We start from the raw sequence: 22937 nt of genomic DNA on the forward strand, positions 1-22937 counted from the left end.
CAAGGGTGTACATTATCTCTGCTGTTATTCATTATCTATATGGATCACATTATGAAAGAAAGTGGTATTAAATCTGATATCAAAATTGGTGATAATAATCTTAGCTTTTTACTTTATTCAGATGCTAACTGCATACATATGGATAACTGTTGTAATAAATTTGGTATGAAAATCAGCAACAAAAAGACAGACCATGAAACATTGAAAACATCTGTATCCTGAATGGTGAACCTATAGAAGAAGTAAAACATTTGAGCTATTTAGGTACAATATTTAGTGAAGATGGTAAATTAAATTTGGAAATGACAGAATTAGTAGAGCTGCTATTGTAGGAAGTCAGCTGAATAAATTTTTAATTATCGAAATATTGAGTGGTAGCGGTAGAATCTCAGGAGAAGAATGAAAATGAATTTATTCAGCTGTTGCAGGACAACAAGCAACATGCGACAGAAAGAACTCGAGGTCAAAGAGTGCTAGATTTTATTATATTGTCAGAGGGCCTTTCAATGAAAGGCGTAACTATTCTGCTTCTGGTTGGTGACAGTGATCATGTGGTACTCACTTGGGAAGTGACAAAGTTTATGAATGTTCCATTCAGCAAAGGTTACATGCTGAACTGCAAAGCAGGAAATTATGAAAAACTGAGGAATATACTGAGTTTAGCAGAATGGTATCAGTTGCTGGATACTCTAGGACCGACTTCAGTTGTTTTCTTCAACCATATTTGTTTAGTGTTAGTGCCTGTGTGCACATATCATTATTTTGTGTTCCCTGATGATGGTAATGTAACATTACCAAAATATAGGCAGTATTAATTAAAAGTTTTAATTAATATTTTAGTATACGTTGTCTTTCCCTAAAATCTGACAGTTATCATAAGACCTCACTTAGACTATTGTGCGCATGTCTGGTCTCCTGTTTCTGTGATTCTGATGTAGTGGAGTGAGTGCAAAGCAGTGTTAAAAATGATATCAGAGGAATACAGATTATGAAGACAGATTGAGAATTTGTAGACTGCAGATACTAGCAAACAGGAGAAAGAGAGGTGATATTGAGACTTACAAATTTCTGAAAGGATCTTACAGGATTTTATTTGATGGAATTTTTCATTTTATGAAGGGTGGGGAAAAGGACAAGAAAGCAACTGAGAATGAATGCCGCTAAGAAGGTGAGGGCTAGATTTTTCTCTCATAGGGTGGTGCTTGATTTTAATGGATTGCCATTGGATGTTGCGAGTGCAAGCAGTGTGAATGAATTTAAGAATAAGTATGATAAATATGATTGCCAGCCTGGTTGGCCGAGTGGTTAGCATATCTAACCCATTTGTCATGTACAGAACCAGGTGGTGGTTAAACAAAGCAATGGGAATCATTCTTTGCTCTGCTATCCTAAACTGATGTTTATCAGGTACCCAGTTCTTGTCATCTTTGTTGTTTCAGACAGGTTGGCCATTCTGCTAAGATCAGAATCCAAGAATACCAAGATTACATAAGATTTCTAGACTCAGAAGGTTTAGGCCTTATTTTTCATGCCATCAAAACTAAACACAGTTCTTTGGGATCAGACAAAGATTTTGCATTATGGTAGATTTAAATTTCATGATCTATTTTTTGGAATGAAAACCTTGTATCATTGCCGTAATCTTAATTAAACTAACTGCATACCTATCCTCAAGTTTTAGGAATTAATTGCCATAAATTGTTCATAAAATTATTTATTTATTTAATTAATTAATTTTTTAACTAATTTTAAATTACACAACTATACCTGGTTCTCTGGAACATGAATAGCATCTTCTTCTGTTTATTCATCTGTGACTGAGACCTGTGAAAAGGAAGCATACTCATGCTGTTTGACTCATTCTTGTGTTCATATTTTGAATGTTGTCACCAATTCTTTTGCACTCTCTCTCTCTCTCTGAATGATGCTCATGTTACAGTGAGCAAAGTATATAGGACTGTTTAATAAATTCTAGTTTCCTTTGCCTGTGTTCAACTGTTTTTTTCAAGGTATTATAAATGTTTGTATATTTCTGTAACACATCTAGTTACAGACTTCAATATTTAACTCATGATAAATTTACTTTTCTGATATAGGATTAGTATGGTATTAAAATAAGGCTTTTGCTCTCTTTAGGCTTTTTTTTCTGGTTTCTGATGAGAACCAGCAGTTCGAAACAACTGTCAGGCCAGTGAAACCTAGTTTAAGCACTAATAAAAGGTGAACATACAGACTCTTGGGCAGAGCTCCTGTCATTTAAATAATGCATACAAAGGCAACTCCCCAATGGCCAAAGGTTTTATTCTCAGAAGTCTCTGGTAAAGTTCATAACTGAAGCTTCTTTTTTACATTTGGCTATAAAATATGGCAGCCTATTTATAATTTTATATTAGTCAAAATATAGCTTATTATTATAACTATTATTATAAAATAAATTATTATAACTATTATTATATTATAATAATTTGGAAAATTTGGAGAAAAGAACAAAGCTAATAATAATGGCAAATATCTGTTGCATTTCTGCTCAGGACATGGACTGGTTATTACTAACACCATGTTCCAACATAAGAATGTGCACAAATTCACATGGAGAGAAGAGGCAAGGAATAAGAAAGTCTCATTGACTATATTATTGTTGATAGTGATGTTTTCTCCCTGGTGCAGGACACTAGAGTGTACAGAGGATTTGAAATTGGAAGTGATCACTATTTAGTCTTGAGCAGGATAAAATTGAATTTCATATTGAAAAAAAATAACATGTAAGAAAGTTTTAAAGCAAATAAAAGTTGAGCAGCTCTCAGATGTGAACTGTAGACTAAAATACACAAAGATTATTGAAGAAAAAATGAAAGAGTTTGAGAACAGGAATCAAACCTTGGAGATTCTGTGGCAAGCCTTGAAAAAAGCCTTGGTTGATTCAGCTAGAGAGGCATGTGGTGAGGTTGTCTGTAAGGATAGAAAAATTAGAACTCCATGGACAACAGGAAGTTAAAGAGGCAGTGAAGGAAAAGAAGAAAGCATATCAAAAGTTCCTGGCAAATAAGTCAGCTTGTGCTCTTAGAGAATACAGAGACAAATATAAGAAAGCTAAACAGTGTGTAAAACTAGCTAAACAAAAGTCATGGGAGGACTTTGGCAAGAACATAGAAAATAAATATCAAGAAGGTGGCAAAATATTCTGGAGGTTGTTGAAGAAGCTTAAGAATGGAGAAAAGAGTGTTGTAAAAGGAGTTAGAGATGATAAAGGTGACATGAAAACAGGAGAAACAGATATCCTTGAAGTATGGAGTAATTACTTTGAAAACCTGCTAAATGAAACAAGCAGTGATGACAGCACAGTGGTAAAAAACACTGACCAGGCATGCAGTCAGAAATACATATCCATACTTGAAGTAGAAAAAGCCATCAAAGACTTGAAATGTGGAAAGGCAGCAGAAGTAGATGATATTCGACCAGAAATGCTGAAGTATGGTGGTATAAGAGTGTTACAGTGGCTGCACTGCATAGTTCCGAAAGCCTGGACAGAGGGACGAATTCCCGATGATTGGAGTAGAGCTCTCATAGTACCCATATATAAAAAAGGGAAATAAAACTGAATGTGAGAATTACAGAGGTATTTCCCTAATGAGTGTTCCTGAGAAGATCTATGCAAGTATACTTGAGAAACGGTTGAGAAGAATTGTGGAAGAAAAGCTTGGTGAAGAACAAGCTTTTCTTCCATAGATTCAGGCCAAATAGAGGCTGTCAGGATCAGATCTTCACTTTACGACAAATAGTCGAGACAGCATGGGAATATAACAAAGATCTGTATTTAAGTTTTGTTGATTTGGAAAAGGCATATGACAAGGTGCCAAGAGAGAAGCTATTCAATGCGCTGCAGTTATATGGTGTCAATGGGGCATTATATCAAGCAATACTTAGTCGTTATTTGAGTTGTAAGTAAGCAGTTAGAATTGAAGAAAGTGCAGGAAGATGGTTTAATGATCAAGAGTTAATCTGGTGTGAGACAAGGACGTACATTATCCCCTCTGTTATTCATTATCTATATGGATCACATTATGAAGGAAAGTGGTATTAAATATGATATCAAATTTGGAGATGTTAATGTCAGCTCTTTGCTTTATGCGGATGATGTTATACTTCTAAATAAATCCTCTACAAGTCTGCAAGATTCTCTGACTAAATTGAATAACTGTTGTAATAGATATGGTATGAAGGTCAGCATTAAAAAGACAAAGACAATGAAAATAGACAGAATCATTGAAAATGTCAACTGTGTTGTGAATGGAGAACCTGTGGAACAAGTAAAACATTTTAGCTACTTAGGCACGATTTTTAGTGAAGAGGGTAAATTAAATATAGAAATAGACAACAGAATCGGCAAAGCTGGTGTATGGTGGGAAGTCAATTGAATAAATTCATATGGAATAAGAGAGAAATTAGTCAGAATACTAAATTAGCTGTATACAAGACAGTGTTCAAACCAGTTTTATCTTATGGATCTGAGAGAGCTGGGTCAGAAATAAAACACTTGACCAAAGACTAGAGACCACAGATATGAGAGTCCTGAGAAAGATTATAGGCATGAACAGATGGCATCAATAGCAATATCATATTAAAAACGAGGATATTAGGAAAGAACTCGACATTGTCAGCATCCAGGAATGCATTAGCAGAGCTAATCTCAGGTGGTATGGTCACTTAAACAGAATGGGAAGAAAGATTAGCAAAACAACCCAGAGGGTTGGCAAAATGGCCCAGAGGAAGACCAAGCTATAGGTGGATTGATACGGTACAAAGTGCCTTAGACGATAGAAATATAAGATCTGATAATGTTGGAGTCTTGACAAGTAACAGACTGATTTGGAGGAAATGGTAGATAGTAAGTTAGTAATGATGTAATTTTTTTCATGTAGTACTATCATATCCTGTACACCCCTTGAAGGTACATGGCAGGAATTTGATGATGATGATTATATTATAAAATAAGAAATTTTGCAATCCTGGTAATTTGGTGGATTTGATTTGGACAAAAATACTCCACCATGTTCAGTATCAAGAATCTGTTAGTAAAGGATTTGATTGCTGCAGATGGACTAAAGTTCATCATACATTCATATTGTTTGTCTGGATATAAATTCCATCAGCATTTTAGAATTCCAAGGTTTAGCCCAATTAGAAGCTACAAGTTGTGCATTCTGACTCTTGGTTCACTTGAGGCTATATATAAAGGCTATATCTAGAGTCCCATTTTTAGTCCATTTTGGTAAACATTGAATTAAATATAGAATTAGAGCAAAAATCAAAAGGTGAAAAAAATAATAAAAATGAAAATAGATGAGTACATGTAAACTGAAAGTTATATACCTGGTATACCGAACAAAAATTATTAACCAAAAGAATAAAGAAGGCTGAGCAGATCATAATCAATTGTTTAGATTAATGAAGGAGACCAGAACATTATAAGGTCTGTATATTCAGGAATAACATTACGAATTATGTTGGAGATAAAGATATTTATTAAAGAGAATTATTTAGTAGTGGAATTTGTGTTTTGTAAGAAAGGTTATGCTAGTTCTAAACCATTCTGCTAGTTTAGAAGAGAGAGAGAGTCGATTCATATTATAGATTAAAATATAAGTGATTCATAAATATAAGGCAACTACTTATCCTTTACTATGATTTTTTTTTTTTTTTTACTTTCCAGTTAAGAGCTGTATTTATTCAAAAAAATTTAGTTGCATTATTCACTAATATTCTAAAACATTTTAGAATATTAGTGAAGACAATACAATATATCTTTTGACTGCAGTTTTAATAGTATCTATTTGAATTATGATCTTCTTTATAATTTTTTTAAAGGAGTTGATCCAGAAGAAGAATCTGAAATGGACACAGAGGAATCTTGTCTTATTGTTGATGATCAAAATGAAAAAGAAACTGCTGCTGCTGATGATGGGCAATCTGAGTGTATCACAAGCAGAAATAGCAGTCTAGAAGTTAGTGATAATGATGATGATGATGATAGCAAGATTAATTTCGTTGCTAAAAAACCACACGAGGCTAGAAAACAGAAAGCAGTTGCAAAAGAAATGGCCGAACGAAAGAATAACGAAGAATTTAAACCAAAGTAATATTATGATACTTTCCTTATTGAATGATAAAATTTGCTGATTAGTATTTGTTTTTATTTAGGGTGTCATACACAGTGATTATAGTTATTGGACAAATCCTAACGTTAATAAAGCAATGTCTGTTGAACTTTTATGGTAAAAAATGCAGGAAAATATGTTCTGATATCTGAGCTTTGAAGAATGAGACAGAACTACTTGATTATGTTGATTTTCTGAGATCAGCATAATTTCAGCAACTTCTTTAATTGTAAGTCACTAAACCGGGTGATTGATTTCTATCAGTTATGATCTTCAGTTCATCTGTCACAAGTAAAGATCTCTCTGTGGGTCACTTGGTGGACCTTCCAGTGATGGTGCTGGTACATTTTCATTTAGTTTTTTTTTCTATATTTCCTATGTTCTTTCTCTACTTCTCCTAAGTGTTTTTTTTTTTTTTTTTTCTTTTTGCATACCACCATCATTGGCATCTAACATCCTGTTGTAGTGTAGTGTGACCTGGGGACATTAGAAGTGTGTGTGTGTGTGGGGGGGGAGTAGTAGTGGCATGCATGCACTGCTTTTGCCTTTGTTTCAGCTAGAGATGTTTCTGGATAGCCCTACCAGAATTGGTTTGGCTGGTGGGCTCACTTTCAGTGTTGTACCATTAACTCTCATGTAGCAAACTCATAGATAATATACAATAATTTGTTATAGTGGATAATTTGCTATAATGAGTTTCTTTAGTATAGTATTGTGCTTATGGAACTTCAATCATGATATTTTAGTTCATGCTTATAGTGAGTGAGTTTGTTATAAGTATCTTTGCATGAAGTATCTTCTCAGCTAACTTGCATGTAGAGGCTGTTAACTTTAATCAGTTGCCTCAATATTGTAATGCAAAAGCATTATGGGAAGGGTCACTACCCAGACTTTCACTGTATAAGTACAGAGAATGGTCTCCAAAACTAGGTAATTCTTCAGATTACTCTAGGATGCTTGGAAGTTCCACCAGACAGCATCTGCAAAAGCCCCTTGAGCCAAATAAAAGCTTCTGCAAGCATTCAAGCAAGAAACATTCATCTCCTAGGGCAAAGCAATCACCAAAGCCCCCCCCCCCCCCTGATCAAGGCTATGTCAGTAGAAGCCATGTTATAGTCAAGCATTTCAGAATGCAGTGATCAGGAGCTAGACCCAGGGAAGTACAAAGATTAAATCAATGCAGAAGGCATGTATTTTCTGTAAACAAATAATCATGAAGTTACTTCATGTGCAAACCTTGTTTGCATACACTCAGATAAAGGATTAAACAAGAATATAATTTCTTGGCATCTTTAATTTAATTTATAACCAAGTGAAACAACAACAACTAGATGTAATCCAGAGTATTTTAATAATAAGGTGTTACACTTTTTCACTTTGTGTGTATGAGAAATATGTGACTTCTGCATTACTTCAAATTTGGTATCTTTTCTGGGTCTGGCTCCCACTGATGTGGTTTTCTGTGGACTGCTGAGGTGATGTCAATCATGACATTCCATTAGATGCTTGCCTTTGGTATAGCTTCTACTGATGCAGCCTTTATTGGGGTCCTTTGGTGCATGCTTTTTCCTGGGAGATGAGCAGTTTTATTTGGTGATAGGGTATGCCTGTCACTGAGTGAGCCACTGTTGAGTATCTTTAATTGATCAAGAGTTAATGAGTTAAAATGATCCTTTAGATCACTCATTTAGGTTAGAGGATCACCTAGTTTTTGGAGAAAACCCTTTACTTATACGAAGGTCTGGGTGGTGGCCCTTCCCATAATGCAGGGGTCTTCAGTGCATGGCTGCAGAGCTCTTTGCCGTGGCCTGCTGGCCATTTTGGAAAAAATAACTACTTAACATTAAAATGCAATTAAATAAAAAATAATTTCAGTGAAGCCAGCTGGCCACTATGCTATATTGTGGTATTTAGAATTGTAAGATGCTTTCCAGATTCACGAGGAGCACTGTGCATTTGATACTTTATATAAAATCCTTTAAAAATAAATATTAAATAGACATGCTTCTTCAGCCATCTACCAGCGCCAAGCGGTACTTAAGTACTAGTACTAACATTGCAGGTAGATGGCTGAAGCAGTAGTTCGTTCAAGTGCGCTGTCTAGTGCCTTTCAGATAGATCTCAAAGGTTCTCGATACTTCGTTATTTTCATATAAATACAAGAGGATCTCATCCACAGTCAGTCAGTCATGAACAGTGTGATATTCGTGTATAAGCACACGCAGGTTCGTCGTGTCAGCCATAGCCTATTGTGGTTTTATATTGCTGGACTCTTTTCATTAGTGTGAGACATTCAGTGGATAATAACCATTACACGGCCATTTTGGATCATTTTTTGGGTTCATTCACCTTCCATTGCTATGGCGTCTAAGAGTAAAAAGCATAAATCCAGTGATTCTTGTCGGGTTTTTTAATGAAAGTGGACCAATTTGTACTTTTTTGTGCCGATCGACGATAACCCAGTGTGTTTAATTTGTCGTGAGTCAGTGTCTGTATCAAAAGAATACAATATATAACGGCACTATGAGACAAAGCATGCATCCAATTTCAATCACCCTCAAGGGCGGCTTCGTGTGGACAAAGTGAACTGTCTCCAAATTTATTTAAAATGCCAGAAGGGTACGTTTAAAAGGCAGAGGGAAGAGAGCGAAGCGTGCATCAAAAGTAAGTTATGTAATAGATGAAAAAATTGCTAAAAAATCAAAAGACTTCTTGGACGGCGAGTTTGTGAAAGAATGTCTCATTGCTGCTGGGGATATTCTGTGCCCAAATAATAAGGAAGTGTGGAAAAAGTTTAAAAAACCGAGTTTGTTTGAGGTAACTATAGCATGATGTGTCGAAGAACTTGCCAACGACATTGAAGGAACTTTAAAAAAATGGTCGTCCAAATTTGTGTCATATTCACTTGCTTTAGATGAGAGCATTGATGTGAAGGATACAGCACAACTGGCTATTTTTGTCCGTGGCATTGATCAATGCCACGATGTGGTTTATTCAATGTGACAGAAGAACTGCTAGCTCTCGTACCTATGAAGGGAACGATGAAAGGCACTGATATTCTTGAAGCCGCCAAGAAAACGCTCCAGCATTTCGACCTCAGCTTAACCAACCTCTAGGGTATGGTAACTGATGGTGCCCCTTCTATGGTGGGAAAGAACGAAGGGTTTGTTGCACTGCTACGGAAAGAACCAGAACTAGAAAGAAAAGATTTCGTCCACTGTTGAAACCACCAGGAGAATTTGTGCTTGAAAACTATTGGATTTGAGAATGTCATGAAAGTTATTGTGACTGTCATCAACATTATTAGGACAGGAGGATTGAATCATCGTCAATTCCAAGAGTTTTTGATTCAAGAGTGCAAAACAGATTACGGCGATGTGGTTTATTATAGTGATTTGTGTTGGTTGAGCAGAGGGAAGATTCTTAAAAGCGTCTTTGACTTAAGGAGCGAAATACAGCAGTTCATGCAAACCAAGGGGAATCTGATTGCGGACTTTAACGATCCGAAGTGGATGACAGACTTTGCCTTTGTGACCGACATCTTGTTGCATATGAATGACTTAAATACGTGCTACAATCCAAAGATCAACTGATGCATACTCTTACCACAAAAGCTTTGATCACATCAAAGCTTTTGTGGCCAAGCTCAGACTTTGGGAAGCACAACTCACAAAAAAAGACTTAACTCATTTTCAGCTTCTCGCTGAGTCCAACTGTTCATCTCTTGATGAATATGTTACAAAATTAGCCATGTTGCAAAGCGAGTTCTAAGAGAGATTTAGTGATTTTTGTAACCAACAATCTTCTTTAGATTTATTTTCAATACCAATCAGTGTCATTGCTGCCGAAATGCCAAGCTCAGTACAAATGGATCTGCTTGAACTCCAAAACAACTTTTCTTTGAGAGAAAAATTATTCAATGTGCCCTTGCTTACATTTTACAAAGACTACATTTTTAAGGATGTATTACCTAATCTTCACTGGCATGCTTTGAAGATGTGTGCTTTGTTAAGAAGCACATACTTATGTGAGCAGTTCTCCAGAATGAAGTCCAAGACAAGAACTCAGATTACAGACCAAATCTCGAGAATACTCTGTGCATAGCGACTTCCAACATTGATTAGCTGGTCAAGGAAAAACATTGCCAAGTTGCCCATTGACATTGTAAAAAATGAATGCTTTCTTCATTAAATTGTCTTTTTTCAAGTATCGATTGTATTTACTTATCATGAACCCGACTCCTACCTACGCTCTTAAAGCTGAGTTTGTTCATTTTTATAGAATTTTATGTAAAGTATCAAATGCACAGTACTCCTTGTGAATCTGGAAAGCATCTTACAATTCTAATTCTGTTGAGTGTTTTTTACCACTGTGCTGTCACTGATTGTTTCATTTAGCAGTTTTTCAAAGTAATTGCTCCATACATCAAGGATATATTTTTCCCCAGTTTTCATGTCGCCTTTATCATTTCTAATTCCTTTTACAGAACTTTCCTCCATTTCTGAGTTTTTTCAGCAGCCTTCAGAATATCTTGCCATCTTCCTGATATTTATTTTCTATGTTCTTGCCAAAGTCTTCCAATGATTTTTGTTTAGCTAGTGTTACACAGTGTTTAGCTTTCTTACATTTGTCTCTGTATTCTCTAAGAGCACAAGCTGACTTATTCAACAGGAACTTCCAATATGCTTTCTTCTTTTTCTTTAGTGCCTCTTGAACTTCCTTTGTCCACCACAGAGTTCTGATTTTTCTATCCTTTAAATCAGTCAGGGAAAAGAAGGAGTAGCCATAGTATTCAACACAAAATATGAGGCTAATCTTCTTGAATGGCAGTCAGTCTCAAGTAGAGTAATGTGGGCAAATATTAGAATGGGGAACTGGACAATGAGACTTATTTGTGCCTATGGTCCCACAGAAGGTTCTACTAAGGTAGAAGTGGAGGAATTTTTTGAGGCTTTAGAAAAAGAAACTGACACAATGAAAAAGGAAAAGTTGGTCCCTGTTGGGGATCTAAATAGTAGAGTAGGAAATGATTGTGAGACATACAAAAATATTTTGGGAAAATTTGGAGAAAAGAGCAAAGCTAATAATAATGGCAAATATCTGTTGGATTTCTGCTCAGGACATGGACTGGTTATTACTAACACCATGTTCCAACATAAAAATGTGCACAAATTCACATGGAGAGAAGAGGCTAGGAATAAGAAAAGTCTCATTGACTATGTTATTGTTGATAGTGATGTTTTCTCCCTGGTGCAGGACACCAGAGTGTACAGAGGATTTGAAATTGGAAGTGATCACTATTTAGTCTTGAGCAGGATAAAATTGAATTTCATATTGAAAAGAATAACATGTAAGAAAGTCTTAAAGCGAATAAAAGTTGAGCAGCTCTCAGATGTGAACTGTAGACTAAAATACAGAAATATTATTGAAAAGAAAATGAAAGAGTTTGAGAACAGGAATCAAACCTTGGAGATTCAGTGGCAAACTCTGAAGGAAACATTGATTGATTCTGCCAGAGAGGCTTGTGGTGAGGTTGTGTGCAAGGATAAAAAAAATCAGAACTCCCTGGTGGACACAGGAAGTTAAAGAGGCAGTGAAGGAAAAGAAGAAAGCATATCAAAAGTTCCTGGCAAATAATTCAGCTTTTACTCTTACAGAATACAGAGACAAATGTAAGAAAGCTAAACAGTGTGTAAAACTAGCTAAACAAAAGTCATGGGAGGACTTTGGCAAGAATATAGAAAATAAATATCAAGAAGGTGGCAAAATATTCTGGAGGTTGTTGAAGAAGCTTAGGAATGGAGGAAAGAGTGCTGTAAAAGGAAATAGAGATGATAAAGGTGAAATGAAAACAGGAGAAAAAGATATCCTTGAAGTATGGAGTAATTACTTTGAAAAACTGCTAAATGAAACAAGCAGTGATGACAGCACAATGATAAAAAACACTGACCAGGCATGCAGTCAGGAATACATATCCATACTTGAAGTAGAAAAAGCCATCAAAGGCTTGAAATGTGGAAAGGCAGCAGGAGTAGATGATATTCGACCAGAAATGCTGAAGTATGGTGGTATAAGAGTGTTACAGTGGCTGCACTGCATAGTTCAGAAAGCCTGGACAGAGGGACGAATTCCCGATGATTGGAGTAGAGCTCTCATAGTACCCATATATAAAAAGGGAAATAAAACTGAATGTGAGAATTACAGAGGTATTTCCTTACTGAGTGTTCCTGGCAAGATCTATGCAAGTATACTTGAGAAACGGTTGAGAAGAATTGTGGAAGAAAAGCTTGGTGAAGAACAAGCTGGATTCAGGCCAAATAGAGGCTGTCAGGATCAGATCTTCACTTTACGACAAATAGTCGAGAAAGCATGGGAATATAACAAAGATCTGTATTTAAGTTTTGTCGATTTGGAAAAGGCATGTGACAAGGTGCCAAGAGAGAAGCTATTCAATACGCTGCAGTTACATGGTGTCAATGGGGCATTATATCAAGCAATACTTAGTCTTTATTTGAGTTGTGAGTCAGCAGTTAGAATTGAAGGAAGTACAGGAAGATGGTTTAATGTTAAATCTGGTGTGAGACAAGGATGTACATTATCCCCTCTGTTATTCATTATCTATATGGATCACATTATGAAGGAATGTGGTATTAAACCTGATATCAAAATTGGAGATGTTATTGTCAGCTCTTTGCTTTATGCGGATGATGTTATACTTCTAAATAAATCCGCTACAAGTCTGCAAGATTCTCTGACTAAATTGAATAGCTGTTGTAATAGATATGGTATGAAGGTCAGCAATAAAAAGACAAAGACAATGAAAATAGGCAGAATCATTGAAAATGTCAACTGTGTTGTGAATGGAGAACCTGTGGAAGAAGTAAAACATTTCAGCTACTTAGGCACAATTTTTACTGAAGATGGTAAACTAAATATAGAAATAGACAACAGAATCAGCAAAGCTGGTATCGTGGAAAGTCAATTGAATAAATTCATATGGAATAAGAAAGAAATTAGTCGGAACACTAAATTAGCTGTATACAAGACTGTGTTCAAACCAATTTTAACTTATGGATCTGAGAGCTGGGTCAGAAGTAAAACACTTGACCAAAGACTAGAGACCGCAGATATGAGAGTCCTGAGAAAGATTAGAGGCGTGAACAGATGGCATCAATGGCAATATCATATTAAAAATGAGGATATTAGGAAAGAACTTGACATTGTCAGCATCCAGGAATGCATTAGCAGAGCTAATCTCAGATGGTATGATCACTTAAATAGAATGGGAGAGGAAAGATTAGCAAAACAAGTGTTCTCTGCCAGGTTGGCAGGAAAACGACCCAGAGGAAGACCAAGATATAGGTGGATTGATACGGTACAAAGTGCCTTAGACGATAGAAATATAAGATCTGATAATGTTGGAGTCTTGACAAGTAACAGACTGATTTGGAGGAAAATTGTAGATAGGAAGTTAGTAATGATGTAATTTTTTCATGTAGTACTGTCATATCCTGTACACCCCTTGAGGGTACATGGCAGGAATTTGATGATGATGATAAATCAGTCAGTGTTTTCGTCAGGGCTTGCCACTAAATCTTTAAGATTTGAGTCCTTTTCTAAAACTCAATTTTTCTTGAATAATGTGTATGTATTTTAGTCTACATCTGAGAGCTGCCCAACTTTTATTTGCTTTAAAATTTCCTTACATGTTCTTCTTTTGAATATGAAATTCAATTTTATCCTGCTCAAGACTAAATGGTGATCAGCTCCAATTTCAAATCCTCTGGACACTCTAGTGTCCTGCACTAGTGAGAAAACATTGCTATCAACAATAACATAGTCAATGAGACTTTTCTTTTTCCTATCTCCTATCCATCCACAATTTTCATCAAATTAGTTGTCAGCATTCTAATATTGTCATATTATCTAACATTCCGTCCTTCTAAGGTACTTCTGACCGAAAATCAATCCACCTAGACTTTGGTCTTCCTCTCGGTCTCTTTCTGATCATCTTGGCATCAAACACATGTTTTGCTAACCTTTCTTCACCCATTCTATTTGAGTGGCCATACCACTGATGATAGCTCTACTGATGCATTCTTGAATGCTAATAATGTTAAGTTTCTTTCTAATATCTTCATTTTTCAAAAGGTTCTGCCATTGTAATGCCAATAGTTCACTCCCCTAATTTTTCTCAGAACCCACATATTTGTGGTCTCTTATCTTTGATAAGTGCTTGAATTCTAACTTTGCTCTCAGATGCATAACTTAAAACTGGTTTAAATACCACTGTTTTGCATACTATTAGTTTGGTGTTTTGATTAATTTCTCTCTTATTCCAGATAAATTTATTTAGCTTGCTACGAGCTTTGCTTATTCTGTTGTCTATTTCCAGATTTAAACCTGCCATCCTCACTAAAAAAAACTGTGCCTAAATAGCTGAAATATTTTACTTGTTCTCTAGGATCTCCATTCAGAATGCAGCTAAAGTTTTCTATGCTCATGCCTATTTTCATAGTTTTGGTCTTTTTATTGCTGATTTTCATGGCACATTTGTTACAGCTGTTATTCAATTTAGTTAGAGAATCCTGGAGATTTGTATTAGATATGTTTAGGGGTTGTCATCATCATAAAGCAAATAGCTAAGTTTGACATCTACCATTGTAATATCAGGCCTAATGCCACTTTCTTTCATAATGCGATCTATATAAATGATGAATAAGAGTGGAGATAATATGCATACTTGTCTTATCCCTGATTTACATCAAACCATCTTCCTGTATTGCCTTCATTTCTGACTGCTGACCGATAACTCATTATACAGAGCAAAATGTTCCATTCACACCATATAATTGTAGTGTTTTGAAAAGCTTTTCTCTGGGCACCTTGTCATATTTTTTTTCCAGATCTACAACACTTAAGTACAGATCCTTGTCATGTTCTCACAATTTCTCAACTGTATGTCTTAATCCAGTACTTCCCAAACTTTTGCATGTAAAGACCCCTTTGGAAAAATTAAAATATTTCCATTTTTTATACAGACATATATTGAAATAATATATGTCTGTATAAAAAATTATACAGACATATATTATTATAATATTTATTGTATTTATATTCAATACAAAACATACACAGCGAATATTGCAAAAATCAAATGCAAATGTTACATTTTTAGCATCTTACATACACATTTGCAGTATAAGCACATGAAATGTAAAACGATTAGTAATAAACAAAGTAAGAATTAAAAACATAAAAGAAATTTAATAAGTCTAATATTCACTAAGCACTGAAATATGCAGGAAGCAAAATTTGTGAACCAACAGCAATGTGATTTTTTTCATTAAAATATAAAAAAATAACAAAAAAGAAATAATAAATAATAAAAATTAAATACATTTCTTTTAAGATAAAAAAAAATATCTACTTAGTCTTAAAATGTTTTAAATTTGTTTTCATTATTTCATGGCCCCTAAGGGGGGGCCACAGCCCACAGTTTGGGAAGCACAGTCTTAATCTGATCTTGACAACCTCCATTTGATGTGAACCTATCTCTTTCTCCAAGTTTCTCTTCTACAATCTTTCTCAACCACTTTTCAAGGAGTTGTATAAATCTTATCAGGAACACTCAGTAGAGAAATTCCTCTGTAATAATTCTCACATTCAGCTTTATTCCCTTTTTTTATAGATGGATACTATGAGAGCTCTACTCCAATCATTGGGAATTCAACCTTCTAACCAGATCCTCTGAATTATGTAGCGTTGCCACTGCCAAATTGTTATACCTCCATACTCAAGCATTTCTGGTCTAATAATTTCTGCTCTACTCCAGCTGCCTTTCCATATTTTAAACTTTGATGACTTTTTCTACCTCAAGTATTGATATGTAATCATCTTTGCATTCCTCTTGAAACTTTTCTAGTATGGTTCTGTCACTGCTTAGTTTGTTTAACAGTCTTTAAAAGTAATTACTCCAGACATCTAGGATATCCTTATCTTCAGTTTTCATCTCACTTTATCATCTTTGATTCCTTTTACAGTACTCTTTTTTTCCATTTCAGTAACCTTTAGAAACATTTTGCCACCTTCTTGATATTCTTACCAAAGTCTTCCCATGACTTTTGTATAGTACACATAGCTTAGCTCTTACATTTTTCTCTGTATTCTTTTAAGGCATCTGCTGACTTATTTGCTAGGAACTTTTGGTATGCTTTCTTCTTTTCCAGGAGTACTTCTTTAACTTCTTGTGTCCACCATGGTGTTCTTATTTTTCTATCCTTGATGACAACTTCACCACATACCTCCCTAGCTGAATCAATCAATGTCTTCTTCAGAGCTTGCCATTTACACTCCAAAGTTCAGTTCTTGTTTGAAAACTTCTTCAAATTTTCTTCAATAATATTTGTATAGTCGAGCTTACAATTTACTTGTAAAAGCTGCTCAACTTAAATTATTTTTAAAACTTTCTTATATACTGTTCTTTTCAGTGTAATATCCATTTTATTCCTGCTTGGTACTAAGTTATGGTTACTTCCAATTTCAAATCCTATGTACACTCTTGTATCCTGAAGGAGCATGATGATATACTATCAACAATGACATAGTCAATGAAGCTTTTCTTATTTCTTGTGTCTTCTCTCCACGTGAACTTGTGCACCTCTTTATGTTGAAACATGGTGTTAGTAATGGCTAGTCCGTGTCCTGAGTAGAAGTCCAGTAAATACTTACCATTATTATTAGCTTTACTCATCTCATCTCATCTTCCTTTTACCCTCTTTTACCTTGTGGTATCAAGGGTTTAATCTAACAGATAAGCTTAGGCGTTAATGGTTATTCATGACTTATTTTTCACGGTATTAACAACACCACAAACACTTTTATCAACAAAGATGTTTTATTAACGCTAATATTTCGCTGATTTTCAACTCAGCATCATCAGAGCACAACACACATGTAAACGCGACAGTGAGTGAGTGAAACAATATAATTGCAAAAGATCTTTAGATCTTTTGTCTTTTGCAAATATATTGTTTCACTCACTCACTGTCGCGTTTACATGTGTGTTGTGCTCTGATGATGCTGAGTTGAAAATCAGCGAAATATTAGCGTTAATAAAACATCTTTGTTGATAAAAGTGTTTGTGGTGTTGTTAATACCGTGAAAAATAAGTCATGAGTATCAAGGGTTTATTAATCATCGGACCTCAAACTGTTCAGGATAAAGGGGTCAGCCCTACGCCTGGTGTATCCTATGTCCTATAGTGTTGAGTTCTCAAGGCTGGTTTGCCTTCTTTGTGGGATGAAAAACCCCAGGATAAACTGAGGAAAAAATCCTACTGTCCATGCTCAAGACCGGGTAACTTGGCTATGGCTGAGGAAGATCCTTCAGCTCTTCATGTCACTGATGATAATCGAACCTAGGACACTCCTTCCCCAGGCATATGGTTGCAAAGCTCACAGCCACTAGGCCAGTGATGGCGAACCTATGACACACGTGTCAGCACTGACACACTTGAGGGTTTCAGGTGACACACCTTGGATGTTGAAAGATGTTGGTATTCTGATGAAAAAACTGTGATAAATCGTGTGAGATCGCTCTCAGTTAAGGCGAAGGTAGGTTTCGGTTCATTGAAAGAATTATATTTTATAGTTAGCCTATTTCTATTTTATTTTATAACTAGCCTATAAACGCATTTTAAGTTTACATTTTCTTTCTTAATCATTATAATTTCTGCATAGTCATATGATATTATAGATTGAGCAATGATTTGAGCGCTGCCTGTGTAGCATTAAAATGTACACACTATAGCCCTTCTATAAAGCAACTTTCTACCAGTACTCAGCAACAGAAAAGTCATTAAATGTAATGTAAGTTTGTAATTTTGCTTTATTAAATTAATTGTATAATATGAATTCATATATTTTATATCAATGTCCTATTAAATAAATAGCCTAATATGATATGTATAAGTCACCATCTATGATTATGTAGTTAAATTTATAATGCATGTATGCAAGTGGCACATTAACAACGTCAATGTGCCACTTGCACATTGACGTTGCATATTTAAAAAAAAAAGATGTTTGACACACCTGAGTAAAAAGGTTCACCATCACTACACTAGGCTAACCGAGCAGCCAAGCTTTGCTCTTTTCTCCAAATTATCCCAAAATGTTCCTATGTGCCTGGTGGGAGTTTCATTTCCTACTCTTGGGTGAGGGGTGCCAGCCTCACGAGAAGATGAGGTTGGCATTTGAGTGGGAGAAGCTGTATATTGTGCTCCACTATTATCTGTTTTTTGAATATATTTTATTCCCATTAAAAGAAGTGTTCACACATTTTTCTGGTTGTTGCATTTTCAAGCACTGTTATATTCTTTACTATGTGAACAAAATAATAACTCTTGGTTACAAAAATTCAACTTAAAAAATTACAGAATACCACTTTAATGTAAAACTTTTCATAATAGGGTCCACAACACAATTCTATTCTATAACTTCCATTGGCATTCCTTAAGTTTTTAGTAGATGTGCTCTATACTGTCTATTGCATTTTCTGATGTACTCAATATCAGAAAATGCAATTCTGTTTAATTAAAGCAGGTTTTCAGATGGTTGTTCTTTTTCATATGGTTTTATAACTTTTAAGATGGCTTCGAATCAGCCAAATTTGAAGTTGAAGGAGTAAAAATGATTTTTACTGTGCTTTATGAACAGTACAGGAAATAGAAATAACAATGCCAGTCACATGATCTATTTCTTAGCTTACATTTATTCCTTCCCACAAAGGTTTGTTTCATTTCTTGACCTTATGATCCTTTTTTTGCAGCTTTTTTAATGCTACAAAAAAAACGTTACTGATGTTTAAAATATTCTGAACCATTTCTGATGAACTGAAACTTCTCTTCATTGCTAAATGCGTGATCAGGCATCAAGCACCATTCATCTACTGTCACTGGAAATAGAGGAGGAGAGGAAATATTTCCATGAATCATCAGCTGGTATGCTCATCATATATTCACCATTTTTAAATAAATCCAATTTGTTTTTAAAATTCAAATAAGTTTTCCTACATTTCCAACAGTTCTTTTTGGAGATTAATATTTCTCCTTCTCAAATTGGTATAATTAATACCAGTGCTCCTTGATCAAGAAACATTCTCTCTTCAAAAATGGTGTATGTGAACTTATTATTAACTAGAGAAAAACTTTTTCACATGTTTTTCTTTTCTCTCTGATACTCTTCCTTCTTTTTAGAATCCAATAGATTACTTCATATTTTGAATCCCCTATATACTGGGTATCTTGGAATATTCAGAAGTTGAAAATTTCACCAATATAAAGAAAATGTATGCTTTTCTTTATGCAGTAGGTACATAGCACTAATAGTTATTAATGCATGATGAGATCAGAAATCCAACAGGTGTGTAACAAAATGATTAGTTTTTTGTTTTTTTTCCTCCAAATTTTACAAAACACAAGTGTTAGTTTCTTTCTGAAAAATCTTTTTTTTTTTTTCCCCCATGACTCAATTCATATGTTTTTTATATTACTGGTGTTGTTCATTAGGACTAGAGACAGTAATAAACCTTATTGTCTAAAATTCCAGTTTGAATGTTGTCCTTATCACTCTGCTTTATATTGTTCAAGAAATATATCTTATGTTTAGTGATAATTAATGTAATTATTCCTTTTTGATATAATTTGATTTTTATCCTTTCAGATGTATATTGATGAGTCCTTATGAAGAGCTGCAGTTAATAAAAAAGCTGGAAAAGCAATCTAAAGTAATAGGAAAGAATCCAGAGGCTAGACGTTTGCAACGTAAGCTTCTTGTACGTAAGGTAAGTGCTATGTCAGGGCTTCTGTGCTATTAATTTTTAATTTTTTTCTATTTATTTCTTAGCTGGCTACAGGCATTTACTTTATCTCAGCTGAACCCTTTCTTGTTGGACTGTCAAGACATCAAGTTTGTGGATGTTTTTAAATCACCTGGCCATTTTTTCTTCTCTGGAATAGCCTTCCTCAGGAGACATGAAAAATAGAAAGAGAAAGAAAAATAGGAAGAGGAGCAGTAGGTTCTATGCATTTGCACTGAAAAGAGAAGTTGAATAGCTACTGCTTATGTTTTAACAGGCCAAATGGGAATGGTGGATGCCATTTCAATGCAGCAGTGTTTGTCAAAATCTTTTCTGCAGAAAAGACACATAGTCGAAACAGACTGTGAGATGGTTGAACCACGAGTCAGTGAGAGAAAGGGATAATTTATCAGCCAAATTGCCCTCCTTGAGCTGTCAAGAATTTTTAGGACAGGTTTTGGGTTTTGTATAGAGTTAATAGTTGAATAAATGAAAAGTGGCAACTTCAGCAGAAAAGGATGCCTAGTTTTTTAGAGACTGAGGAACTGTTGATGTGATGTATATATGTCAAGAAAGGTTAAAGGCAAATGTCTGACCAAGGAGAGAGAGGGAGATCTAATTCTGTCCATTAATTTCTGTATTACTGAAGGTAAGGGAAGGCAAGTTGAAATTATTTTTGTAGAAAGAAAGAAAGCAAGACTGCATTTTGATAGTACTGCAACTGAATGGTATGGAGATTATTTTTAATTTAAATTACCAGTTGTAGAAAGTCTTGATGCTTGGAATGTTTGTATACTGCAGGGTTTGTAAAATGAGTATTATCTGCTCATTTCTGACAGGCTGAGAAATCTGCTTTACAGCAGATTTCTCAGCCTGTCATTCTTTCTTCAAGAATGACAGTATTAGGAATGTGATCTTGCCATGTATATCCTAGTATTGTGCAAAGACTTGTTGTCCCAAAACTATTGATGATATTAACTGATCATTGAATAGTAATGTTCCATGTCTGGGCCAGATATAAATGTTTCTCAACTGGTGGTTTTGCACAGATGATTTAGTATTTGTGGTAATGAGATTGGATTTCCATCTATCAGTTAGATTTTTATGGAATTGAAGAGCTTCATATTTTCCTTTAACTATGTTAGTTAGAATATCGATGCAGGAATCATTTGGTCTTCAAGGATATGGTCGTTTAGACTAATATTTCCTTTTCTTCTGTTCTTTTTAGTTTTGCTGCTATTGGCTGCCAACCCATATAGTGCTGCATTTTTACATAAATTATCTAAGTGGTTTTGGGCAGTTTGAATGTTAATCAATCAATACATCATCTGCAAACCAGAGACTGTTTATGTGGGTTTGTCCTGCTGAATCTTCGAGAGTTATTCCGTACTCATTTCCTGTGAGTCTAAATATATAAGCAGGGATTTTCTCCATTACTTTGGAAAATGGAGTGAAATGGAATAAAGTGAAAAAGAAAATTGGGATGTAATTTGAAGATAAAGAGATGTCATCTCTGTTTAGGAATGGGCTGAATATGGGTTAATTTACCAGTTGCTGAATTGATACCAGTAGAATACAAGAAAATAAAAATGCAACATTTAACAAGAGTCATCTCTGAACCACAAAATTTAGAACTATTCAAGAAAAGTCATCTGATATAGTTTGAACAGCAGAACACAAGAGAATAAAAATGTCATGTAAAATAGGTGTCAATTCTAGAACACACCTTTTCAGAACTATTAGAGAAATACCATCTGGACTAGAAGACTTTATCCAGTTTGGACAAAAATTTTGCTGATCTCTTTCTGGTGAAAAATCAAGAGGGAAACACTGCATGTTTGGAATGGAAGTAAGATTTTTTACCAAGATTGTCAGTGCAAAAATTTGAGGAGAAATAAGAAGCCATAGAAGAATCCAAGAAACTGGATTTTTCTTTGAGTAATGATACACTTAGAATCATCCAAGTCCATTATGAAGTGGAAGCAGAATTGGATAAAGTTATTTGTGCCTATGGTCCCACAGAAGGTTCTACTAAAGTAGAAGTGGAGGAATTTTTTGATGCTTTAGAAAAAGCAACTGACACATTGAAAAACGAAAAGTTGGTCCTTGTTGGGGATCTGAATAGCAGAGTAGGAAATGATTGTCAGACATACAAAAATATTTTGGGAAAATTTGGAGAAAAGAGCAAAGCTAATAATAATGGCAAATATCTGTTGGATTTCTGCTCAGGACATGGACTGGTTATTACTAACACCATGTTCCAACATAAAAATGTGCACAAATTCACATGGAGAGAAGAGGCTAGGAATAAGAAAAGTCTCATTGACTATGTTATTGTTGATAGTGATGTTTTCTCCCCGGTGCAGGACACCAGAATTTACAGAGGATTTGAAATTGGAAGTGATCACTATTTAGTCTTGAAAAGGATAAAATTGAATTTCATATTGAAGTTGAGCAGCTCTCAGATGTGAACTGTAGACTAAAATACACAAAGATTATTATAGGAAAAATGAAAGAGTTTGAGAACAGGAACCAAACCTTGAAGAAATCCTTGATTGATTCAGCCAAAGAGGCATGTGGTGAAGTTGTCTGCAAGGATAGAAAAATTAGAACTCCATGGTGGATACAGGAAGTTAAAGAGGCAGTGAAGCAAAAGAAGAAAGCATATCAAAAGATCCTGGCAAATAAGTCAGCTTGTGCTCTTAGAGAATACAGAGACAAATATAAGAAAGCTAAACAGTGTGTAAAACTAGCTAAACAAAAGTCATGGGAGGACTTTGGCAAGAACATAGAAAATAAATATCAAGAAGGTGGTAAGATATTCTGGAGGTTGTTGAAGAAGCTTAGGAATGGAGGAAAGAGTGCTGTAAAAGGAGTTAGAGATGATAAAGGTGACATGAAAACTGGAGAAAAAGATATCCT

At 35.0% G+C, this 22937-nt stretch overlaps 1 protein-coding gene across 3 annotated transcripts in view; it reads left to right on the top strand.

Moving 5' to 3' along the window:
- The window catches only part of Atac2 (Ada2a-containing complex component 2), a 215939-nt gene that overhangs the window by 119881 nt on the left and 73121 nt on the right, over nucleotides 1-22937 (top strand). For all 3 annotated transcript variants that reach the window (XM_090410264.1, XM_090410261.1, XM_090410263.1), the window contains exons 8-9: nucleotides 5866-6133; nucleotides 19880-20000. In XM_090410264.1, the coding sequence (XP_090266390.1) occupies nucleotides 5866-6133; nucleotides 19880-20000 (389 nt within the window). The remainder of the gene's footprint in view (nucleotides 1-5865; nucleotides 6134-19879; nucleotides 20001-22937) is intronic.

Source organism: Typopeltis vanoorti, chromosome 20 (genome assembly GCF_054136105.1).
Source record: "Typopeltis vanoorti isolate ZY-2024b chromosome 20, IOZ_Tvanoo_1.0, whole genome shotgun sequence".
Taxonomy (NCBI): domain Eukaryota; kingdom Metazoa; phylum Arthropoda; class Arachnida; order Uropygi; family Thelyphonidae; genus Typopeltis; species Typopeltis vanoorti.